The sequence below is a fragment of the Notamacropus eugenii genome, chromosome 7 (assembly GCF_028372415.1).
Source record: "Notamacropus eugenii isolate mMacEug1 chromosome 7, mMacEug1.pri_v2, whole genome shotgun sequence".
Classification (NCBI taxonomy): Eukaryota; Metazoa; Chordata; class Mammalia; order Diprotodontia; family Macropodidae; genus Notamacropus; species Notamacropus eugenii.
In genome coordinates this window covers 30,922,870-30,946,763 of record NC_092878.1, presented here as the reverse complement: position 1 = coordinate 30,946,763, position 23,894 = coordinate 30,922,870, and the positions used below count along the sequence as shown (strand labels likewise).

General features: G+C 39.9%; 1 protein-coding gene across 14 annotated transcripts in view; it reads right to left on the bottom strand.

The window, feature by feature from the left end:
• The window catches only part of LOC140513770 (TP53-binding protein 1-like), a 130,722-nt gene that overhangs the window by 24,214 nt on the left and 82,614 nt on the right, over positions 1-23,894 (bottom strand). For 13 of the 14 annotated variants that reach the window (XR_011970328.1, XR_011970327.1, XR_011970329.1 and 10 more), the window contains 2 exons: positions 9,463-9,973; positions 3,235-3,387 (listed from right to left, as the gene is read on the bottom strand). Coding sequence is in view for 9 of the 14 variants with exons in the window: in XM_072623732.1 (XP_072479833.1) it covers positions 3,235-3,387; positions 9,463-9,973 (664 nt within the window). In the remaining 5 variants the exon portion in view is untranslated. The remainder of the gene's footprint in view (positions 1-3,234; positions 3,388-9,462; positions 9,974-23,894) is intronic. The other variant, XM_072623736.1, reaches the window with a different exon arrangement.

The following is a 23,894-nucleotide window of genomic DNA, read 5'->3' as shown; positions in this document are numbered from 1 at the left end:
TGTAACCAATCTCACTGTACCTCAGTTTCCCTATCTAAAAGATGAAGGGACCTCTAAGTTTCCTTGTTTAAGGCAAGACAATAGGGACAAGTTTACTCTGTGATCACTAAGGGGAATTAAAATGATAGAAGAGTGTGTCCTTTGGCTGCTCATATGACACAAGTCTTCAATGGCCTCTAAGGTGAGTCAAAAAGGTCTTCAATAATTCCTGTTGTTTTCTTACCTATGACAACCCTCTTTATCTATTATCTAGTAAGGAAATGTTACTATAAGGGCTTCTACTTCTACTCTTAAGATGTACAAGGATTAATATTTCCATTTTACAGATGAGGAAATGAGGCTTAGAGCTAAGAGATGACTTGTACAAGATAACACAACTGGTGAGTATTGGAGCTGGAACGCAAATCCAGGTCTTTTGACTCCAAGTTCAATGTTACTTACATCTTACCCTACGGGCCCTTCCTGAGACTCCAATATACATGTTTTCTGGGGCAGGTATGGGGAGAAGGAATGAATCATCTGAAGTGACCATAGTCTAGAAGAGGATGTGGGTTTCTTCATTCCTGAAGCAACACTAACATGATAATAGAAAATCATCCAATGTTGGATATAGAACTATTATTTTTTTCTGAAAAAGCACCCAAGTGAATGCCTTAGATGAAGTGGTAGACTGTCTCAGCACAGCTCTCACAGATACAGGCACATGGGTTGAGAATTTTAACTGGCAGAGAAAATCTTCAAACAGAGAGTGAGGGTTCCCTCCCTATCCCTGAAGAAAGTAACTTAGAGGTGGACAGGCGACTGGCATAAAACCTGAGAAGAGGTCCCAACAATAGGCAGCACAAGTGTCCTGTTAGATCTATGTGGGGAAGGTTCAAGAAGATGGAAGCAGAGCCCTGCACCCACGGGGCTGGGACATCACTCAGACTGCAGTGTACTTTATGGAACTGGACAAAATAATAACGATCGCTCAAGAGAACAAAAGGTCTGAAACCTTGTGGAAAATAACAGGGAAGTGTAAGAATTAAGAGGACACAGGCATCACCACAGAACAAACTATGTTCTAAATAAGTAAACCTGAAAACTGTCTTGGTCCTGATTCAAAAGAGAAAGGTAGGTAAGTGATACCAATCAGACACAGAAATAAGTAAGTACAGCAGCCTAGCAGTCCGTAAAGCCAGGAAATCAAACTAGTGGGTAAATAACTCAGTAACTGGGCAAATAACATCAGAAACTGATGGAAAAATGGGAAGGAAGTAGAAATTCAGATGATACCAGTGTCTCACATCCACAGCCTACATAAAAAACCACATATAACCATTTAGAAAACAGAAGATCTCTTTCACAACTGTGGCTTGGAGGATGAAAGGAGGGGCAGGGGAGAGCACACTCTTAACCAAATGTGGGTTTGCATTAAATATTCCTGACAAGTCTGATATCAACAGACAGAGAGAACACATGGCATGCTGGGCAGAGCTGGGCTCCAAAGACCGAGGTTCCAGTCCCCGCTGTGAGGCGGATTGGCCGGATGACCCCAGACGAGTCAAGCTGCAGAGGCAGTTTCTCATACTGTTGAAATCACAGGATCAGTCCAAAAAAGAATCCAAAATACACACTGAACTGACTCAAATATATAAGACCAAAAGGCATTCCCAATAAAATGAACAAATACTTTTCAGAAGAAGAAATGTAAACGATCAGCTGCCATAGGAAAGATCACCCCAAATTGCTAATATGGGTAATGAACATCCAAACAGCAGAAACAGCAACACGCAGTCCAACAACATAGATCTTGGCCTTAAAATCCGCTGTGTGTACATGCGGACAAGGGATTGGCCCCTTCTGTGCCTCAGCTAATGGATCTCTACAGTGTGGATAAGAATGTTTCCACTACTACCTAACAAAGCTGTTATGAACAAAGTGCTTTATAAATCTTAATGAAATCTATGGGAGCTATTGTCATTATGAGACAAACATATATATTTGAGGCCTTAATATGATATTTCACCATACTGCGTGTAAAAGTTGAGCATAAAAGCATTAGTTCTTTCAAAGGCTCAATAATGGACCTCTTAACAGATTCTTAAGATAGCCAAAAAACCTGAAAACTATGCTGAGTCTCTAGATACAAAAGGAATAACTTTTCCTGCCCTGTTTCTCCAGTTCTGAATCAGACTCACCAGCAGAGGTTCTAATATGCGATTCCTTCACCATGTCCAATTTCAGCCCGAGCTCTGAGGTAAGTACACAACTTTAACCAGAGCAACAAGTGGCAACGTGATCATTAAAAACTTAGACATTACACCAACCCTGAAGATGAGTCTACGTCAGCTTCCAAAAACATGAACTTTCAGAATTTCACAAGCAATCTATTGCCAACATTCCAAAGCTGGAAGAAAAGAGGCAGCCTAGAGTGGTGAAAAGAGTATTGGCCTCCGTCAGGAGGACCTGTGTTCAAATTCTACCTTATATAAAGGCTATGTGACCCTGAACAAATCACTTAACCTCTTCTCAGGCTCTGTTTCCTCATCTGTACAATCAGGGCATTGGACTTGATGGCCTCTAAGGTTCCGTCCATCTCTATCTAAATCTGTGATTCTCTGACTGACTGGGTGATTACAACAGATGCCTTGTAAAACCGTATAACAACCTGCATATGAATTATAGTGTGATAGTGGATCTAGAGTCAAAGAAATGAGATTCCAATCCTGTTTTATTTCAGACTTAGTACCTGTGCGACCTAAAAGCACTGCCCACCACCAGGCCCATTTTGCCGTCCACAAAAGTACCGAGGTGGATTGGATGATCTCTTGAGATTCATTCCAACTTTAGATCCAATGATCCTATACTAAGGTTTTTAAACGTTATATAAAAATTTTAAACTGTATTTTTAGTATGCTGCTCCTCATTAATACTGCACACCTGAGAAAGTTTGATAGTCATTTCTAAATCTCTACATTAAAAGAAAAGGTCACTGAGTGGTTAAGGGACAAGTTCAGGGCCACACAGCAGTACCAGGACTGGAGAGGATTACAAATTGGAATCATTAACTTTTAGCTCGTGCGGAGGTCTCGGAGCTACTTCACCCTTTTACTTTCTGATATAAAACATACAGAAAACAAAGCATCAACAGCTGGATAATGGGGACATAGGGAAAAGATAGAATGGTCACAAGAAACCCAAGGTACCATTCTGTTGAGTGAAATTTGTCACTTAAATCTAGTATATTATTACCTCAGTCACCTTTCGATCCACTTCTGTGCCATCTACATAATATACATCAGTGATAACACGTGTAATGAGTGTGCGCACTTCACGTATAGTTCTCATGTGACGACGCAAGACCTGGCCAGGTGGGGGCTGAGGCAAGTCAAATTCTTCTTCTCCCTATAATGTTTAAACAGTAGAACAGATAATTTACACACTAATACAAATGGATAGAACTATAACCCAACCAATTCAAAATGACACAATTGATGGGTTTCATGAAATCAGAATGCAGTAAAACTACGTGAATTAATTACAGCTGGAAACGGATACAAGATTTCTTGCAGTGTTGAAACATTCAGTACATAATCTACTTAACAGACATGCCGTGAATGTATTACGCCTAAAACCTGGGTTGATGTCTACAAACAAATTTTGAACAAATGAGAATCCTGTTTATAGCTCTATCATAAAGAAAAATAATTTATTAATTCAAATAAAACCTTGTGCCTTTATGAAGGCTAAACATGTGAAAACACCAAGTGAAACTTGGCTCATACTACAATATAAAACATACAATTTTTTTTCCATCCAATTCTGTGCTTTTATCAATGTAGAGAATTCCTGGTACCCAATCCTCCCACACCCACATGCACAGTTGTACCTTGCCATTTATATTCTCAGAGAGTTGTCTGAGGCACGGAGAGATAAAAGGACTTGTTTGAGGTCGCATGGCTGGTACGTGTCAGAGGCAACTCTAACCCAGGCTTACCTGACTCCAATGCCAGTCTTCTACGTACTAATGTCATGTTATTTTTATTAAAAAAATGTTTATTTCTTTTTATTTAATTTTTCTCATTCTACTATGAACTGCTGACACATGAAGTGTTGGTTCTAGAGAAAAAAACCTTCCCCTCAATTGTCACCATTCATTTAGTTTGTCTCCCATATGAAATCTCCAGTGTGGAATGAGTCTTATACTTAGGCAGAAGGACTTTATAAGGTGTCTTTCTAATATGAATTCTGTGATGGGAAATAAGGTCTTGGTAGAGCTGTAAAAAGAGTCAACTTTGAAGTCAAATAACCTAGGTCTGACAACACTAGGTATTTTAAGGCATTTTATCTGTTAGCTTCAGTTTCCTTACGTGTAAGGGGACTAGATGACCTCTGAGCTTTCTTTCCAGCTGTAAACCCTTGATATTTCCCACATTAAAGCTTCTTTCAAGGACGAATCCTAATAGCTTGTAAGTTGCAACCTCTCATGTACATTTGGCAAAACTCCTATTTTATAAGGAGCTACAAAAACTAAAGAATTCAAACAAATAAATTAATCTTCAATATAAACATCACATTATTTCATACTAATAGTCATTTCCTCTACAACATCTCATGTTTATTATCCCATCCTTCCCACTTGCACAGCTTACTTAAACCCTCATCATCCCTCACTAGGACTCTTCCATCAGTCTCCTGACTGGCCTCCCTACCTTGCTCCATTCTCAGACATCCTCCACAGAGCTGTCAACATGATTTTTTCATAAAGCGCAGTTCCAATCCTGTTACCATCTCTCCCTCTGACAGCCAGCATACACCTCAATAAACTCCAACAGCTTCCTATAATCTCCAGGACCAAATAGAAACTCTTCTGTTTGGCATTTAAGGCTCTCTGCAACCTGGTCCCAGCTTAGCTTTCTGTATTACATATCACTCCCCTCCACATGCTTTAAAGTACAGTTAAACTGGCCTTCTCTCTGCTCCTCAAACTTGACACTGGATTTCCCACTCCCATGTCTTTGCACTGACTGTTCTGCCCACCTCTCACCCCTCCACTTCTTAGAATTCATGGTATCCATACAAAACTAAGCTCAAGCACCACTTTTTGCATGAATCTTATCCCAGTCCCTCCAGCTAATAGCACTTTCCCTACCAAGGTTACCTTGTATTTCTTTTGCAATAACCTATTTACGTACAAGTTATGTTCTCCATTAGAATGCAAGCTACTTGTGAGCACAGACCGTCTTTGTCCCAGTATTTCTAGCTCCTAGTACTGTGCCTGCCTGACATAGAGAAGGCATATCAATGCTTGCTGACTGAGCAAATGCTTGTTCAGAACGGTTCACCCTGGCTAGCACTGCTTTAAAGTTAAAAGGATTACACATATCTCTTCAGCTACTCTGAACAAGCATTCATAATATATTCTTTTGCTGCTACTGCTGAAAATGAACTTACTTGCCATGAGGAAAATATGTGGGATGAAATAAATTCATATTTTCTACATTTCATACCTGAAGTGGGGAAAATATGTTAATAAAAAGCTATCACATGAAAACGGGTCTCTAAGAAATCTAAGACAGATTCCAACACAAACACTGAAATTTAAATATATTATTACTCATAAATAGGTACTAGGTAAGAGATTATATTGACAACAGCTGGCAGTTATTATCTCACATTATCTCATCTGATCTTCACAGCCACTGTAGGAGGCAGCTCCTATGATCATCCCCATTCTACATAAACAAGGTTAAGGGACCGGCTTGTATTCACAGAGGCACCAAACATCTGAAGCAAGATCTGAACTAATTTTACCGGGACTCACATCTTAAATCTTAAATTTGTGCTAAAAATCAATTACTAGACATTATCGCCTAAATAAATTCCAGGTTCAGGACTCCATACGCAGCTTACATTTTATATGGAGATTACACCTTTAAGAAGTGAAGAGCCACGCCGCTTGGGCGATCATTTTAGACTCTTCAGATCTTAGGGGCCCTGGGTGGGGCTGGGGCCAACTCCTCTCCTTTTACAATGGAAAGTTAACATCTCTTCTCTGAGCACCTCCAGTTCAGATTAGATTCTTAAGAAGTCCTTCTGTAATGACTGGATTTTAAAAGGAGAAAAAAGGGGGGGAGGGCGGGGGGCGCCAAGAGGTTTTATTTTGCCTTAAAATTCCTAGTCTCCATTATCTTTGTCCCTTATCTTCCACCACCCCCCCCCCCAAAATCTGAAGTTCCTATAACAGATTAGCTTACAAATACAAATTTGGGAGGTAGGTCTTTCAAAAATCATGCAAAAGTCATTATTTTCTTCTGTTGAGAACAACTTACAGTTTATCACAAAACCCTCATGAACGTGAGTGGCAACAATGACAAGACCTCAAACCAAGGTCTTTTCACATTTAGCCATAAGCTTCCTTTCACATACTTCTGTAAATATGCTTGCTCCATAGCATAAACCAATTTTAGTTAACAAAACAACTTCTAATATAACTACATTTAGATTTACTTAAAAATTTAAACTATTTAAGTTGACTTGAAACTTTAAATGCACCATTATCATTCAGCTGAATGCATTTCCACATCCCTTCAATAAATCTACCATGTGGGCACAGTCTTCTTACCCTGATTAGATCAAGTCACCTTAAATTCGACTGAGATATTTACTAAAGCAATGTAAGTGGTTTTTCTCTCTCCTCAGATCTCTCAATCCCATGACTCAGACTGTCTGGTTCCTTCACATCTATAACTTCCTGTACTAGAATCCCCTTCGAGCTTTAAGCAAAGAAGCTAACTCTACCATTACGTTGTGGACATCAGTATTTTCATCGCTTACTTATCAAATTTCTATCCCATCCTTTTTAAAACCCCAATTGTACTGAAGTGATATTACGCCTAACACATACCCATCTTCATACCTTTTACAATCATAAATGCCAGGTAACAATCCTGAGAGGAAGACCATTTTCAGATGCTGCTTATTATTCCTTCAGGACAAATTTTAACTTGAAATCATATCAAACCTGAATTTCGTAATCACTGATGATAAACATCTTTTATAATCAAACACTTGTGCTACTTACAAGAAAAAAACCGTGTGGGATGGCAAGACCCCTACTCAAACTGACTACTCAGAGGCATCTCCAAGTATGAACACAAAGTCCTTTACGTGGTTCTTGCAAGAAGCAGGCGGTCCCTTCACCAGTTTCCTGGAGCAGGGAGGTGTCTTACAAGAGCAGATGCAGGATTGTAAAGCTAAAAACCACAAAACTCCCCCCAACTTAACCTTTAACTCTATTGGTTAATGTTTTGAGCAAGTGGCATATTCTCAGAAATTCCCGATGCAAAGAATCGAAAAAGAAACTGAACCAACATTTCCTTTGTTCTGCAAGGGGTTCTGATTGTACAATGTGACAAGGAAATGGGTTAAGCAGACAAGGGGAGATGAGTGGCAAGTGTCTGAAGTTTAGAAACTCAGGCCTAGGGGCTGATCCACTCTAGATGAGAAGTCTTCACTTTGTCCCACTCAGGAGAAGCCAAGTGACAGCCGCATAAAAACAGACGAGTCAGACATGAAAGAGGAAAGGACAAAAACACTAACGTTGCTTTCTCATGAACAGCTCTCGGAAAAAGACCTGCCCGAGAGGGAGCAGCTTGGTTTTTCACTCATAAATGGGGAGGATGAGGGCAGTGTCAAAGAAGACACTCTTTAAATGCAGAGAACCTTAGTTCCAGGGGCACAATCCAAACCCTGAGGACTACAGGAGCAAATGAGCTTCCACTAAAACAGACTTCAGTCTTACCCACAATGCACAGCCTTCCTTGGCTTTATCAGCACAGAGAAGGCATCAAAAGAGGAAAAGGACATGAGTCAGGGGCAAAGCTGAGACCAGAAGTCAGATCTCCAGACTTTCAGGTGACTGCTCTGCATGTTCGTGAGGAAAGGGACAGCATGGCAGAGCACACAGAAAGCTGGCCCCAAGTCAGGAAGGCCTGTGTTCGAGTGCTGCCTCTGACACCTAAGTCACTTAACTTCCCATGGCCTCCAAGCAACACTCTATGCCTACAAGCTGCAGAACAGCTGCCCACTGGAATTGGTATATTCACTGAAAGTTCCCTATGCCAATGAAACCATGAGTCTAGAATATATTTTAGGTGAGAAAAGAGAAGCAGTAATTAAATTTTTTTGATCTGAACCAATTAGTTCATTTATATAGGGAACATGCAGTGTACAAATTCCCTCCACTCATACAGACCAACAAATCTTTTTTGATTTACAGCTTTAGAGGGTTTCTAAGGATCCTTAGAATCTAAGAGACTTATCCCAAGGTCACTAAGCTAGAATGTGTCACAGACGGGGACTGAACCCAGCTCTTCCTGACTCCAAGGCAGGCTCTCTAACCACCATGCCCACATACAGCCAAAGCTCAAAAAACGGACCCAAATTATTAAGCTGTAAGATTCAACTAACACCTTAAAGATGAAAACAAGGAAACAGGAGGCTGATATGTAACATCTCCTGTGCCTGGACTGATGGACTTAAAGTGGGTTGAAACTACCATCCTCTTAGTGCTAATACGCTGCTTCAGAACATCACCTCTTTATGCAGGCATTTCAAGCACTAAAGTTTTCTTATGACGACTTACAGGACTTTACTCCTTAAGAGGCATCAGTAAATGAAATGAGCTCCACACAGGAGACCCTGGAAAGCACCTGATGAGGGATTTATGATTAGAAAGAAGCCTTTCCAAAACAGATCCAAAGTGAAGAGGGCCATAACTTCTTTACCGAGGTAAACCTAGATCAGTTTCCATCTGTTTTCCTCCCAAGGATCCCACAGCCACCTAAAGAAATCCTGCACATTTATTTTCTGACTTGTGAATCTAACATATCACCTTCTCTCTCCTTAAAACCACCCAATTTTTAGCATGCTATTCATTACATTCTTGAATTTCTTCCTCCGCCCCGACCATCAGCCCCTGATACCTTCCCACCCACTACAAATCTTCACTTCCTAACTTCTCTTCTTATCCTTATTGTGCTCCTCCTCCAACCCCTTCCCACCAACTTTCCGTCCTCCCTCACACTCCATAAAGAGGACTCCTAGGAACTAGACTAAGACCTGATAGGTGAGGAAGGGACAGGAAGGTATCAAGGGCCACAGTATGAATTATGAAATATTTCATATATGATATGAAATAAAGTGCAGACTGTTCACCTAACCCTCTCTTTCAAGAGAAAGGAGATCTACTTAAACTCAAATACTACTCCGTTTTCCCTGTAACATTACAGATTAGTTATAGCTCTAATATCTCCCACTCCACCTCCATCTCCATTCTTGAGAGACTCCCTGGTGCTCAGTAAGAAACATAGCCCTGTACTGTCAAAGTCTCATCTTCTCCATTGACTAATACATGATTATTAACCAGTAGATCACACAGTTGAGAAGATCCCAGGGAAGGCCCAGGCCTGTTCTTACCTGGCTATGCAAAGAGTCGGTATCATCTCCTGAGACATTTGCAGGTTTCTCAGCATTCCTCCTCTCAGTCTGTACCTTAGCATCTTGTCTCCCAAGGTTCTGGTCAGCCGTGCTGGTCCCCACCTCTACTTGTTCACACGCTCCTTTCGAGGTTTGTGTTGCTACTGAAACAACAGTTGGAGCCCAAAGGGAATGTTCTGTTGTCTGTACTTCTTTGTCACTTGTGCTGGGACAAGTGCTTTCCTCTCGTGTTCCTGGGCTTGCACACAAGACTTTACCGTGTTGATCCCGACTGGTTTGGGATTCTTCCACCACATCCATCTCCACAGTGTCTCCTTTTGGACTGGATGGCACTTGTGTAACAGTCTGTTGTTGTGCGGCTGAGGGAACAGGGGCCTCAACATGAGCAGTGTGCTTGATGGGCTGTTGTTGGCATGGCCAGGGGCTAGGTTCATCCTCCATTTTTTCATCTTCCACTTCTTGAGTGCGTGGGAAATTGAACAAATCCCCCCTGAAACCAACCACACGGAGAGATCGTGTCACAAGTGAACTGGTTTGTCTGAATCAAATCCAAAAGACAAGCCTCCTTACGAGTGCTCCATACCCCCCTTCCATTCCTGTGGTGTTCCCTTAACAGCTGAAGCACACACCATTCCCATTCACCAGGTGAGATTCAAATACATAAAACAGATTCCGCAAACCCGAGTTCCAGTCTTTCCACCAAATAAGAAAATGTGAGTGCCCAGACTACTTCTACCATGTGAAATGCAGAGTGACATTATGACTGTTGTTACTGGTAATTGTGTTTATGGAGTTTTATATCGTGATCTTAAGTAGCTATTCCTGTGAAATAAGAATGATGAATTCACAATTACTTCAACATGACAACACTATTTTTGCAAAATGTTTTTCCATTTTTATAGACAAACTCTCAAAACTATTAGCAAAAGAAAAACAAGAAAACGGAAAAAGTTAATTTCTTATCAGTCAACAACAATGTAAGAATTTACTTTTAAAAAGAAGATAAGTCAAAGCACGATTTTTATGCACAAAGTAATGTTCCTCATACTTTGCTGAGTCTAAATGGACTTCTATCAAGTTTGCTATGGGCTCATACTTCATACGCCAATCAAGATATTTGGGGTTTTTCTTTTATTAGATGACATCGTGAAGAATGGGATGACATGGATCAAGGTCATGAAGAAAAAGCAACCACAGATGGGCTGCCATCTGTGTGGCTGAATAAAATACACTGATAAGAACATAGATCCACTAGAATATTTATGAGTTAATCAGCAGTATTTATCAGTTACTAATTCTTCTATTTTTTGCATTACTAACAAAAAATCTGATGTTTGTTTTTGGGAAAGGAGCCCAATTTAAAAGGTATAAGTTGCAGTTAAGTTACCAGCTCTCTCAGCTACAGTGGTCAAATTGAGAAGCATTGATACTAGGTGCCTAACATGTGCCAGCCACTAAGTCAAGCTCTGAGAACACAGCAAAGGCAAGAACAGTCCCTGTCCGCAAGGCATTCACATCTTGACAGGAGAAAACATGCAAAACAGCTATGTACATTCAAGATATATACAGAGTAAGTTGAGATACAGAGAAATTGTAGTTAAGTCTAGGGAGGCGGTGCAATGGACGTAGTGTTGGACATGGGAGTCAGGAGGACCCAAGTTCGAATCCTGCTTCAGACATTTACCAGATGTGTGACCTGTAAACAGGTCACCTAACCTCTCTACAGAACCTACATCATGGGATTGTCGTGAGGGTTAAATGAGATAATACATAAAGAGTTTGGCAAACCTTAAAGAACTATGTATATGGGGATGGTGGTAGCTGTGGCAACCACTTTTGAATAACTTGGCTCTTCAAAAGCTACAAAGATGCTGTTTTTTATCACTCACGGAACATTTAAACTTTCAATAAAATATTCCTTGTCCATGGTGGAGTTATCATAACAGACCATAACAGATCAAGGTCAAAATGACAAGCGCAGCTGATATAAAACTGGGATCTATGACTGGTACAAAAGTGTAGAGGGTATTAAAAAGAAACATATAGTAAAGATAGCAGAATGTAAAGCACTATCCCTGCATACATGTGTAATACTGCACTAGAGAACAAAGAGACCTCTGCTCACTATCAGGATCAATCAAATCTCCAACTGTATGGGAACACCTGTTAAACTGGAAACTAGACAGCTGATGGATACCTGGATAATGAGCACATTACTTACAGTCAGGTAAATGTAAAAACTTTCAGGGTTCTATATAAGAAGCCCATGGTTCAGCTATTAACGTAAACATCTAGATTAGGTACTATTAGCATGGGGGCTTTCAAAACAAATACTTAAAAACCAAAACGTTCCTAAAAGTTCTTTGTTAAAACAGGAGCTGAACAACAGAAAGAAATTCTCATTTTCTTGAAATAATAAAGAAAGCTATGAAATTAACTGCATATATTTAACAAAATAACAAAATTAGCTTTCTGTTTTAATTATCTGGGATGTTCTAGGTCAAAGTGTTTTGGAGTTAAAAGTAACTAGGACTGCAGGAAATTGCATTTTGGGTATATATTCACAATCTCAAATACACTAACTATGAACTTTATCTGCTTCATTTCAGCAAATAATGATCAGGAATCAATAATAACCAAAATCCTAATGAGAAAACCAAGTTTCAACATTTCCTTAATACTATCTGATATTAATAAAACATGAAAAAGAAATTAGCATATCTTAAAGCTAAACATGTTTGTTAAGATGGTAGAGGCCAAGGAGTACAGTCCTTTGGACGTCTGCTTGTCATTACAGTGGAACACGCCACCTGATCTTCCCTATTTTCAAGTAAAGCTAGATTGTAAGCACCTAATCAAGCTCAGCTCCTTGAATACAAGGCCTACGTTTCACATTTCTTTTTACTCTTCACAGTAGCTGGTACAGGACCTCGCACACAACACTCAGGAAATACCTGCTGGTTTGACGTGAAATAGAAATAGTGTAAATAATAAGTGAGAAAAGTGACCTAACTGTTTCAATAGTTGCATTCATGAGATAAAATGCCATGAAGAGAACTCTTCTTCAGTGGTTCAGTCAGCCATTTTCTTCACAGATACTTATTAAGTGGGATTCACACTGCTGTACTATTCCCTCTGGGAAGTTTGGGTACATGGTACAAGAACCATCATTAAGGAACTGCACAGAGATCCGAATCCACGTTATATTACTATTGGTTTGTTTTCTTGTTTTCGTCCTCTACATCTATTTACTTCAACGACCCATGACTATTCAACTCATCTCCCGACAGTATGAAAGACATTTATGTTTGTTTTTTGAGAGGTAGTGAATGGAGATCCACAATTATGCAAACAAATTATATTCTTGGCTTCGCTAAATGGCATAAGTAAATGGGGACATCAGTCTTAATTATTTCTGGCAGCAGCGAAGGAGACTTGAAAAGGTAAATGAAAAACCAGAAATCAGACATTAGGTACACCTGGACAATACGATATTTAAAAACAAGTGAACATCAACCAACGACTAAACACCAAGTGTAATACCTAAACTGTACAAATGGAGGCAGTAATGATTAAAAATAAAATAAAAAGTTTCCTAGTTAATGTCAAATGTAGGTTTTTGCTAATACATTAGTCGTATTTTGACTAAGATCCAAGATGCACTATTCCAACAATGGACTTCAGAGTCTGAAGTTATCTGTTCCAGGACTTAGTTATTTTGGAGAATTGCTCCTATGTATGGCAGAGTGTGTCTTTTTATATATAATAACCTTTCCCATTAATTTGCTGAGATGAGATGGAAGAATTCACATGGACTGTCCTGCTGGCATCCTGAACCCTCAGGCCATCAATTCAAATGATAACTGTCATATTCAACAATGATTCTAGTGAGCCATCAGATCAGAGGTGTAGACAAATCATTATCTAACATAACCAGTATCGCTCTAATTCTGTGCTATATTTAGGTGGGATTTGAAAAATGACATTGTCTTTAGATATCTGTATAACTTGGATAAAATACCTTTGGGACACTCAGCCCCATTCAACTATCAATTTCTCTAACACCAAAAGAATTTTTTGCATCTTAGTACAAAATACTGAAGCCACAAGATGCATGTGCCCTAAATGAACATTACAATTGAGTGCCTAATTTATACAGTGTTTTGTTTTTGTTTTTTAACAAAGGCACTGCATAGAGATTCACAGACTGAAGCTAGAACTCTTCCTGTAACTCTAATGGTATCTCACCTGCATTGCTGCATTCAGGTTTCAGGGCTTTAATATCGGAGGAAAAAAAGGCAGTAAAGACAGCGGGAGCGCCAAATGACGGTTCAAACAAGATGCCACGTCTATTGTTTTCGTGACACTTGCTCGGAGATGTTATAACAGGTTCATTAATACATTAACCTTCGTAATATTCTGATCTTATCGACTGGGAAACTAAAGCACATGAAAATCAACGAATTCACGTAGGATTCTCCAAGTAAATTAATACTGGAATTATCAAAAATAAGTAAGCTCTTTAACAGCCTCACGGTTTAGCCACATAGACATACTCACCTAAATCTCGGTGTTTAGGAATTCTTAAAGTTGACTTAAAGAAACTATGAAAGCTAATGGAGATATCAATATATATGAGAAAAGATTTTCTGCTCATTAAGTATTAGATTCTCGTCCTAAAGAATATTCTTCCTCGTGTTCTTCTATCCTTAAACATAAGTTCATGACTTCCTAACATTCTTCTACTGCGAACATCTGTGCGGTGTCTAGTCTCTCATGCCTGCCTATTGCTGTCAACACCACCATCCTCTCAAGTCATCCTCAATTTCTCACACTCATACTTAACACACAAGGTCATGATCTTAGATAACTCCCGTCATCTGCCCCCTTTGCTTCTACACGTGTACTGCTGAACAAATGTGTAGAAAATCACACGTGCAATCATTTTGGTTGAGTACACTAAAAATTTATGTTACACAACCTCAGCTGGGCCCTGACTGCTGTTATGCAAATTATTCTTTAACTTTCTTATCAATACACTATCTCACTCTTCGCAGCTCTTCCAAATCTTTTCAACCTTCCTCAGATCTCCCATGGCTTCCCCTTTCCCCGCACCCCTAATTGAGAAATTTGCCTCATATTTTCCAGAAAAAACTGGAGTTCACACCAATCCCTCATCCTCATCTCCTATCACTCAGATGTTTTCTACCACTATCTCCCCCTTCGCTGCTATCTCACGTGAAGAAGTGGCTTTACTCCTTACCATGACTAACACCATCTACTCACTCAAGCGATCCTATTCTGTATCATCTCTTTTAACAGGTTGCATCCTTTCTCAGTCTACTGGCTCCTTTCCTACTGTCTAAAAACATGCCAGGTCTCCCCTCATCCTGAAAAAAATCCTCACTTGATCTTTTCATCCTTGATAAATATCATCCTATAATTTCTGCCCTTTAAGGCTAAACTCCTTGAAAAGATCATAGCCAATAGGTGCCTCTACTTCATGTCCTCTCATTCTTAATGGCTTACAATATAGTTTCCAACCTCATCATTACAGTAAAACTGCTCCATTGAAAGTTACAATCAATCTCTTCATTGCCAAATCCAATGGCTTTTTCTCAATTCTCCTTCTCCTAGATCTTTCTGCAGCCTTTGACACTGTTGAACACTCTCTCCTTCTTGATACTTTCTTCTCCCTAGGTTTTTGGGATACCACTCTTTCCTGCTTCTCTTACCTATCTGACCAACTCTTTCTCAAGCTCCTTTGCTGGATCCTCTTCTAGATCAAACTCAGACTGTAGGTGTCCCATAGGGTTCTTGGGCCTTCTTCCATTCTCCCTCTATACTACTTCACCAGTTGATCTCATTAACTCTCATGGACTTAATTATCATCTCTATACAGATTATTTCCAAATCTACCTATCCTGTCATAACCTCTTTGCTGATCTCTAATCTCGCAGCTCCAACTGCCTTACAGACATCTCAAATTGGCTATTCAGTAGACATCTTAAACTAAACACATCTAAAACCAAACTCATCATCTTTCCCTCCAACTCCTCCCCACTCCAAATTTCCTATTACTGTCAAGGGCAGCATCTAGTAATCATCCTGGAATCCTCACTATTTTTCTCCCCTGTCCTCTCCCACGACCAAACTGTGGCCACAGCCTGTCGATTTCACCTTTGCAACATCTCTCAAATACGCCCCCTTCTCTTCTCCTGCCACGGCCAACACCCTGGTGCAGGCCCCCATCGTCTAATGCCTGGATTATTGTGGGTCAGCTTGTCTCAAGTCTCTCCTCACTTCAATCCATTCTCTAACTGGCCACTAAAATGATTTTTTCCAAAGCACAGGTCTGACCATATCACTCCCCTTTCCCTCCCACCCTCATGCCTCTTCCCCCACCTCAAGGAGGTTCCCTATTACCCCCAGGATCAAATACAAAATCCTCTGTTGGATATTCAAAGCTCTTCATAACTCACCATTTTTCTAGTCTCATACCTCACTCTGTTCACATATTCTTCAATCCTAGTTCCACAAACAAGACATTCCCTATCTCTCAGATCTAGGTATTTTGCTCTCCCTTCTCATGTCTACCCAAGGTTTCCTTCACTTCCTTCAAGTCTCAAATAAAATCTCATCTTCCAAAGAATCTCTCATTCTAATGCCTTCCCTCTCTGATGCCCTTTTTATCCTGCATACAGCTTGCTTGTAAGGGGGCAGCCGGGTGGTGCAGTGGATAGAGCACCAGTGCAGGAGTCAGGAGGACCTGAGTTCAAATCTCACCTCAGACACTGGACACTCACTAGCTGTGTGACCTTGGCCAAGTCACTTAACCCCAATTGCCTCATACTGGGTCATCTCCAGTCATTCTGATGAATATCTGGTCACTGGATTCAGACAGCTCTGGAGAAGTGAGGCTGGTGACCTGCACAGCCCTCCCTCACTCAAAACAAAGTCAAGTGCAAGTCATGTCATTATTTCTCTGATGGCATGGTCTTCTTCACAACGAAGGACAAACACACAGCTTCCTTGTACATATCTGTCTGCTTGCTGTTTACATTACATTGTAAGGGCCTCGAGGGCACAGACTTTCTTTTGCCTTTTTGTATATTCCCAGCGATTAGCACAGTGCTTGGTACGTAAAAAGGCACTTGGTACTTACTGACTGACACGTATTCAAGTCATTACCTCACACTCTTGCAAAAGCCACTGTCAGTAACCCTAGCACAAGTTTCTCCCCTTCCAGTCTATCCTCCACTCAGCTGATCTTTCTAAAGGACAAAACTGACTACATCAGTTTCCTACTTAATATTTTCTAGTGGCTCCCTATTACTGCCTACAAGATGCCACAAAAATCTGGTGTCTAGTTTTTAAAGCCCTCCACAGCCTAACCAGCGCCTTCCTAGACTTACAGGATACATGTATCCTTCTTCACATATTCAAGCACACTGTGACACTGGTCTCCTTGTTTTTCCTCAGACATGACACAATCTTGACGCTATGCCTTCTCAACAGCGTTCCTGCTTGCCTAGAATGTTCTCCTGTCTCACTTCTGTGTACTGGTTTACGTGGCCTCCTTTAAGTCTCTGCTCAGGCCCCATCTTCTTCAAAAGGACTTTCCTGGTCTCCTTCTCCTTCCCTCTGTCACCCACTCTAGTGCATTCCCTCCCATCTACACCGTGTGCGTAGATACACACATACGTACTTGTGCATATACATTCATACACGTTATACACACATAGTTGTTTTAATATTGTCTTTTCCAGTACAATGTGAACTCTTAGTAGGCATGAATTGTATTTTTTGTCGTCCTTTATAATCCCAAAGATCAGCACAGTGCCCAGTACATATTCAGTGCTTAATAAATGCTTATTAATGATGAGGATTCAAACTGCAATTTCTTTTTGATAAGTACTACTATGTTAATTTCATTTTTCAGGCTCAAAAACTGAGCTCTCCAGTGGTAAAATTAGACAAAGCGAAATTCCATACTTGTGAATTTTTAGTAAAAACTAGACATACACTCTGAATGCTATAAAATGGACAGTTTTTTTCAAAGCAAGTAATCCTGCCACCACTTAAAGAGACAGAGACAGATGCAGGGTGACAGAATGTTTCTGAAGGATAAGAAACAAATCCCAGCAAAACCAAATGTACTGTTCTGAGGAATAAGACTCTCGGAAGTATTCCTACTTGAAATCAAAGGATGCAGAACATACACGTCTCTGAAGATACTATAAAACAAACAAAAAAAATCTAGAGGAGCTAAAAGCAATGAAAACATATTCATTTCAATGCTCACATAGCAGCTCTAGTTTCAGTAACCAAACAATCAAAAATATAGCATCCAAATGAATTCTCTACTTTCTGGGGAGGATGGCCTAGAATGAGACGTTGAATGTTCACATGATTCTTCAAGTTTTTTATACCTGAGTTGCTGGGTACTTCTTTTTCAAAGAAAGGCACTATATAAGAGAGAGGATACAATAACTAATTGAATTAAATCTATATTTAAGTCCTCATTTGGGCTAGTTCCCATGAAGGATACAAATACAAACAAATTATTTTCTGTGAACGCAGAGCGCTTAAAATCAAGTAGGGGAAATAAGGGATGTACACAATCATAATGAAAACAAAATGTGATAAGGAGAACTTCAGGCAAAATGTTAGAGGAGCAAAGTAGAAGGAAAAATTTTTATAGCTGGGGATCAAGAAGACTTCGTAGAAAAGATGGCATGTGAACTAGACTCCCAAGAAAGGATAAAACTGTGATGGGTGGGAATGCGAGAAAGGGAGAAATTTCAATTAGGCCAGCTTGATTGCAATACAGGGTTCAATAAGACAATAGTGATAGGTTGGGAATAAAAAGTCAAGGACCTCTAATGCTTTAATACGAAGTCTATGACTTGTTCTATGAATAATTAATTCTTGTAAAAGGTTTCTGAACAGAGGAATGACAATTAGAACCATGCCTTGGATCTGCTATCACCGGGCTAAAGGAGGTAAGTAGGGAAGGGCTAAGGAGGCCGTTATAACAGCGCAGGGCCATGGTACAAAGAACCTTCGATGGAATGGAAAGCAAGATGATGCAGACACAGAACTGAGAGGAACTGACAAAATGATAGGTTGTGGATGAGCAGAAGGAATCACAGAACCTGAGCTGGAAGACACTTCTCAGCAATCATTTAGGAGACCAACCCAAGTCTGAAAATAATTCTCTTTATAACATACTTGGCAAATGATCATTCAGTTTTTGCTTAATGATCTCTAATAAGAGGAAACATACTACTGTGTTCGAAGACAGTCCATATTATTAAATAATTTTTATTTTCTAGTTTAAATCTCATTTTTGGGGGGGGGGGGGGAGCAACATCTACACATTGTCCCTAGGTAGTTCTACTTTCTGGGCTAAATAGAACAAGTCCCATACAGCTTAACAGTGCAAATGCTTCAAATATTCGAAGACACTTATCATGTCCTCCGTGAGTCTCCTCTTTTCCAAGGTAAACATCCTCAGTCCCCTCAACTGATATGGTGCCCATAAGTTTATTAATAGGGGTAGGGACTGTTTCTATGGTTTCACTAGTTCAGGCAACTGCCAGGAAAGGAAAATGCTTTGAACTACATAAATCTGCATCTTTTCCGTGATTTACAGTCTTCACAAAATGGTCTAGAGCATTAAAAGAGTGATTTGCCCAGGGTCCACAGAGGTGGTCTTAAACCCTGTTATTCCTGGTTTCAAGGCTAGTTCACTATCCAGTACGCTAAAAATATTTCTCAGTTTACCAACATCCTTCCAAAAACATGACACTCATATTTGAACACATTATTTCTAAATGTAGGCTGATGACCAGAAGAGAGGACAACAGGACTCTAACTCCTTACTTTTAGAAATGGCATCTCTTTTAATGAAGTCTAAGACTCCATTAATTTTCATGGCTTTTATGTCACACTGCTGAATCATACTGTAGTTTTTTGAATCCTCTTACGAAGTGGGAAAAATGAGGGATGACACATAGAGAGCCAGACTGCTCCATTGGAATCCTCAAGATGTAGGGACCAAGGGAAGAATGCCTCCAGAATGTGGGATAGAACTCCTATGGTGAACTTCTAGGAGGACTTGGATAAAAATAGGCAAACATGAATAGGTTGAGATATGAAGTGAAGGAACTCCCAAACTGATGACATCACAGGTCTATTTAAATATCTAAGAATACTGATTAAGAGTAAGACTCCTAGATATTTTTTTGATGAACTGGTATCTAGCCATGTCTCCTCCATCTTGGACCTAAGAAGCTGAGAGTAAGACGTGGTATTTGGTCCTATTACACTTCCTCTTATAATTTTAGCTCTTGACCCTTCTTCAGTGTATCCCTTCTGATGCAAAGTATATTGAACAGAACCAGGAGAACATTGTCCACAGTAACAGCAACGTTGTACGATGATCAGCTGGTATGACGTAGCTATTCTCAGCAGGACAATGACAATTCCTAATGATTTATGATGAAAAATGCTATCCATCTCCAGAGAAAAAACTGATGGAGTCTGAATGCAGACCGAAGCATGCTTATTTCCAGCATGAATTTTCTTGTTTTCTAGTATGATACACTAATATGGAAACATGCTTTGCATGACTGTTCACGCATAACCATTATCAAATCGCTTGCCTCCTCAATGAAGGGGGTGGAGAGGGAGAGAGGCAGAGAACTTGAAACTCAAAACTTTAAAAAACGAATGCTAAACATTGTTTTTCCGTGTAATTGAGAAAATATAGTATGTACTATTGTGCTATATAAGAAATGATAAAGTGAATGGTTTCAGGGAAACCTGAGAAGACTTGTATAAAATGATGTAAAGAAAACAAGACCCGAACAACTTATACAATGAAAACATTACCATACGGACAAACAACTCTGACAGACTTACGGATTCAGATCAATGCAATGACCAGCCACGACTCCAGAGAACTAATAATGAAACACAAGCAGCGAAGGGTGAACAGGCGAAAGGCTCCAAGTGCGCGAGGAAACACACCCGTGTTCTCCCCTTCTGCGGGCCGTGCCTAATTCATCTGCTTTGTTTATCTCGTTCTGCAGCTCATTTTTAAGGGGGATGTTAATTTCATTCTCAAGAGGAATGGGGGAAGAAGGAGAGGGGAAACAGGCAGGACGTGGATTTTTGCTGAATCAAAAAAATAAATTTAATTTTAAAAAGACAGAAAAGCAACTTCAAAGAAATAAAAGAGTCTATTTATAGGGGTTAGCAGGCAAGGTAGGTAAAAGGATGGATAATGGCCATCTATGACAGCTAGCAAGATAAGACTTCACAGGTCAGACAGAATAACGACAGGCAAAGGATTTGGATTTTACCTGAGAGTAGATTAAGCTTTATTATCCTGAGTCTCTTTAACCTTGGTGGGGCTCTAATGTGTGGCAGGAGACAGCTGGGTGGTCTTCTAGAGGGTCTTATGGGCTTTGTCCCTTATGGCTTTCAGCTGGTAGCCATTATATAAGATTGAAGCAGCTAGGTGGTGCAGTGGATAGAGCACCAGTGTAGGAGTCAGGAGGACCTGAGTTCAAATCTCACCTCAGTAACTGGACACTCACTAGCTGTGTGACCTTGGGCAAGTCACTTAACCCCAATTGCCTCATCCTGGGTCATCTCCAGTCATCCTGATGAATAGCTGGTCACTGGACTCAGATGGCTCCAGAGGAAAAGTGAGGCTGGTGACCTGCACAGCCCTCCCTCACTCAAAACAAAGTCATTATTTCTCTGATAGCACGGTCTTCTTTGGAAACGAAGGATGAACACACACTGGCTATCTGATCAGGACAGAAGTTCTCAGATACAGTTATAGGTCACAGTTTTTCAAACTATGGAGTTAACCTTCTTGGGAAAGCACAAGACCCTCCGGAGGGTAGGGGCATGAAGCAAATGCCAAAAGTTATTGAATTTGTCCAAGTACAACTCCTTTACAAATACACGCATCCCAAGAGATCATAAAAATGGGAAAGGGTCCCACATGTACAAAAATATTTATAGCAGCACTCTTTGTAGTTGCCAAAAACTGGAAGTCAAGGGGATGTCCATCAATTGGGGAATGGCTGAATAAATTATGGTATATGAATGTAATGGAGTACTATTGTGCCATAAGAAATGATGAACAAGAAGACTTCAGAGAGGCCTGGAAGGACTTATATGACCTGATGCTGAGTGAAAGGAGCAGAACCAGGAGAACTTTGTGCACAGCAACGACCACAGTGTGCGAGAGTTTTTTCTGGTAGACTTGGAATTTCGTAATAACGCAAGAACTTCTTAAAAAAAAAAAAATTCCAGTGGTGGTTCTCAAGGCAAAATGCCTTCCACACTCAGAGAAAGAAATATGGAAGTCATTCGCAGAATGTAGCAGATCATGTTTGTGTATGTGTATGTTTTTGTGTATCATGTTTTGATTTGTGATATGATTTCTTTCATTTATTTTAGTCTGACTACATAGCATGACTATGGTGAAAATATACTCAATAGGAAAGTATATGTAGAACCTATACAGAATTGTATGCAGTCGTGGGGAGGGAGGGGGTAGTGGGGGTAGGTGTGGGGGGATAAAATCTCAATTGTATGGCAGTGATTGTTAAACATTAAAAAATAAAAAAATAAAAAACAAATACACACATCCTTTTCAATGAAAATAAAGTTCAAGTGAAAATCAATAAAAACAATTCACTAACATTCAGACCCACTCCAACCGACAGTAAATGCGCTGAAGTGATTACATAAAATGATACTGGCAAACCAGACCAAATTGGGGTTAGTGTCTGTCAGATCTTGACAGAGGCTTGGCAGATCTCCCACGTGCACTGCCAACAGATAAAGGATGACGATACATAAGAGCTGTGTCACTGTGCTGGTTGCTGTACACGAACTTTGAAGGTATAATGTTAAGTTAAATCAACTACATGTAAAAATGAAAAGTTTCATAATATTAAAAAAAAGTTTATGGAGACTGAGCCATGTCAAAATGAATCTGGCTCTCTGACAGCAAGGTTAACAATACCAATGTGCTACACCTACACACATGTTTGGAACACTGCCTCAGCAAATCATTAATCAACAACCACTTGTTAAGCATCACTACAAGCTATTCATTATATGAGACAGTTGGGACACCCGTACAAAGGATGAAAACAACTCTTCCTGCAAAGAGTTTGCCTTCTAAAGAGGAGACAGTGGAGAGTATCTCAAAAGGCTTAGTGCAGTTTCAAGCTACAAAAGCTCAAAATTGCACTAAGACTTTTGGGATACCTGGTACATATAAGTATCCAAAGCATAAATATAAAATGAATAAAAGCAAATATATAAAAATTAATTAAATGTAAGATTTGGGAAAGAGAGAATTAGTAGTTGGGGAGATCAGGAAAAGCTTCATACAGAAAGGAGTGCATGAGCTGCATCTCATAGAAAAAGGACTCCCTGAAGCAAAGGTGAGAAGAGAATGCATTCCAGGTATGAAAAATATCTAATGTAAAAAAGGAACAGAGATGGGGGATGAAATATCATTTGGACTGTAGAGTACAGGAAGGAAGAGTGAAGTCCACTGAAGCTGGAAAGACAGATTGGGACCAGGCTGTAAAGGGCTTTAAAAATTAAATAGGGTTCCCCAATTAATAAATGGTCAAAGGACATGAACAGGCAGTCTTCAGAGGAAGAAATTAAAGCTATCTATAGTCATATGAAAAAATGCTCTAAATCACTATTGATCAGAGAAATGCAAATCAAAACAGTTCTGAGATACCACATCACATCTATCAGATTGGCTAACGTGACAGAACAGGAAGATGATAAATGGTGGAGCAGATGTGGGAGAGCTGGAACACTAATTCATTGTTGGTGGAGCTGTGAGCTGATCCAACCATTCTGGAGAGCAGTTTGGAACTATGCCCAAAGGGCTACAAAAATGTGCATACCCTTTGACCTAACAATATCACTTCTAGGACTGTATCCCAAAGAGATCATAAAAATGGGAAAGATTCCCACATGTACAAAAACATTTATAGCAGCTCTCTCTGAGGTGGCCGAAAACTGGAAATCAAGGGGATGTCCATCAATTGGGGAATGGCTGAACAAATTGTGGTGTATGAATGTAACGGAATACTATTGTGCTATGAGAAATGATGAACCGAAAGACTACAGAGAGGCCTGGAAAGATTTATATGAACTGACACTGAGTGAAAGCAGCAGAACCGGGAGAACTTTGTATATAGTAAAAACCACAGCGTGTGAGGAATTTTTCTGATAGACTTAGCCCTTCACAGCAATGTAAGACCTAAAACATTCCCAAAGGACTCGAGGCAAAATGCCATCCACATCCAAAAAAGAATTATAGAATTGGAATGCAGAACGAAGCAGAA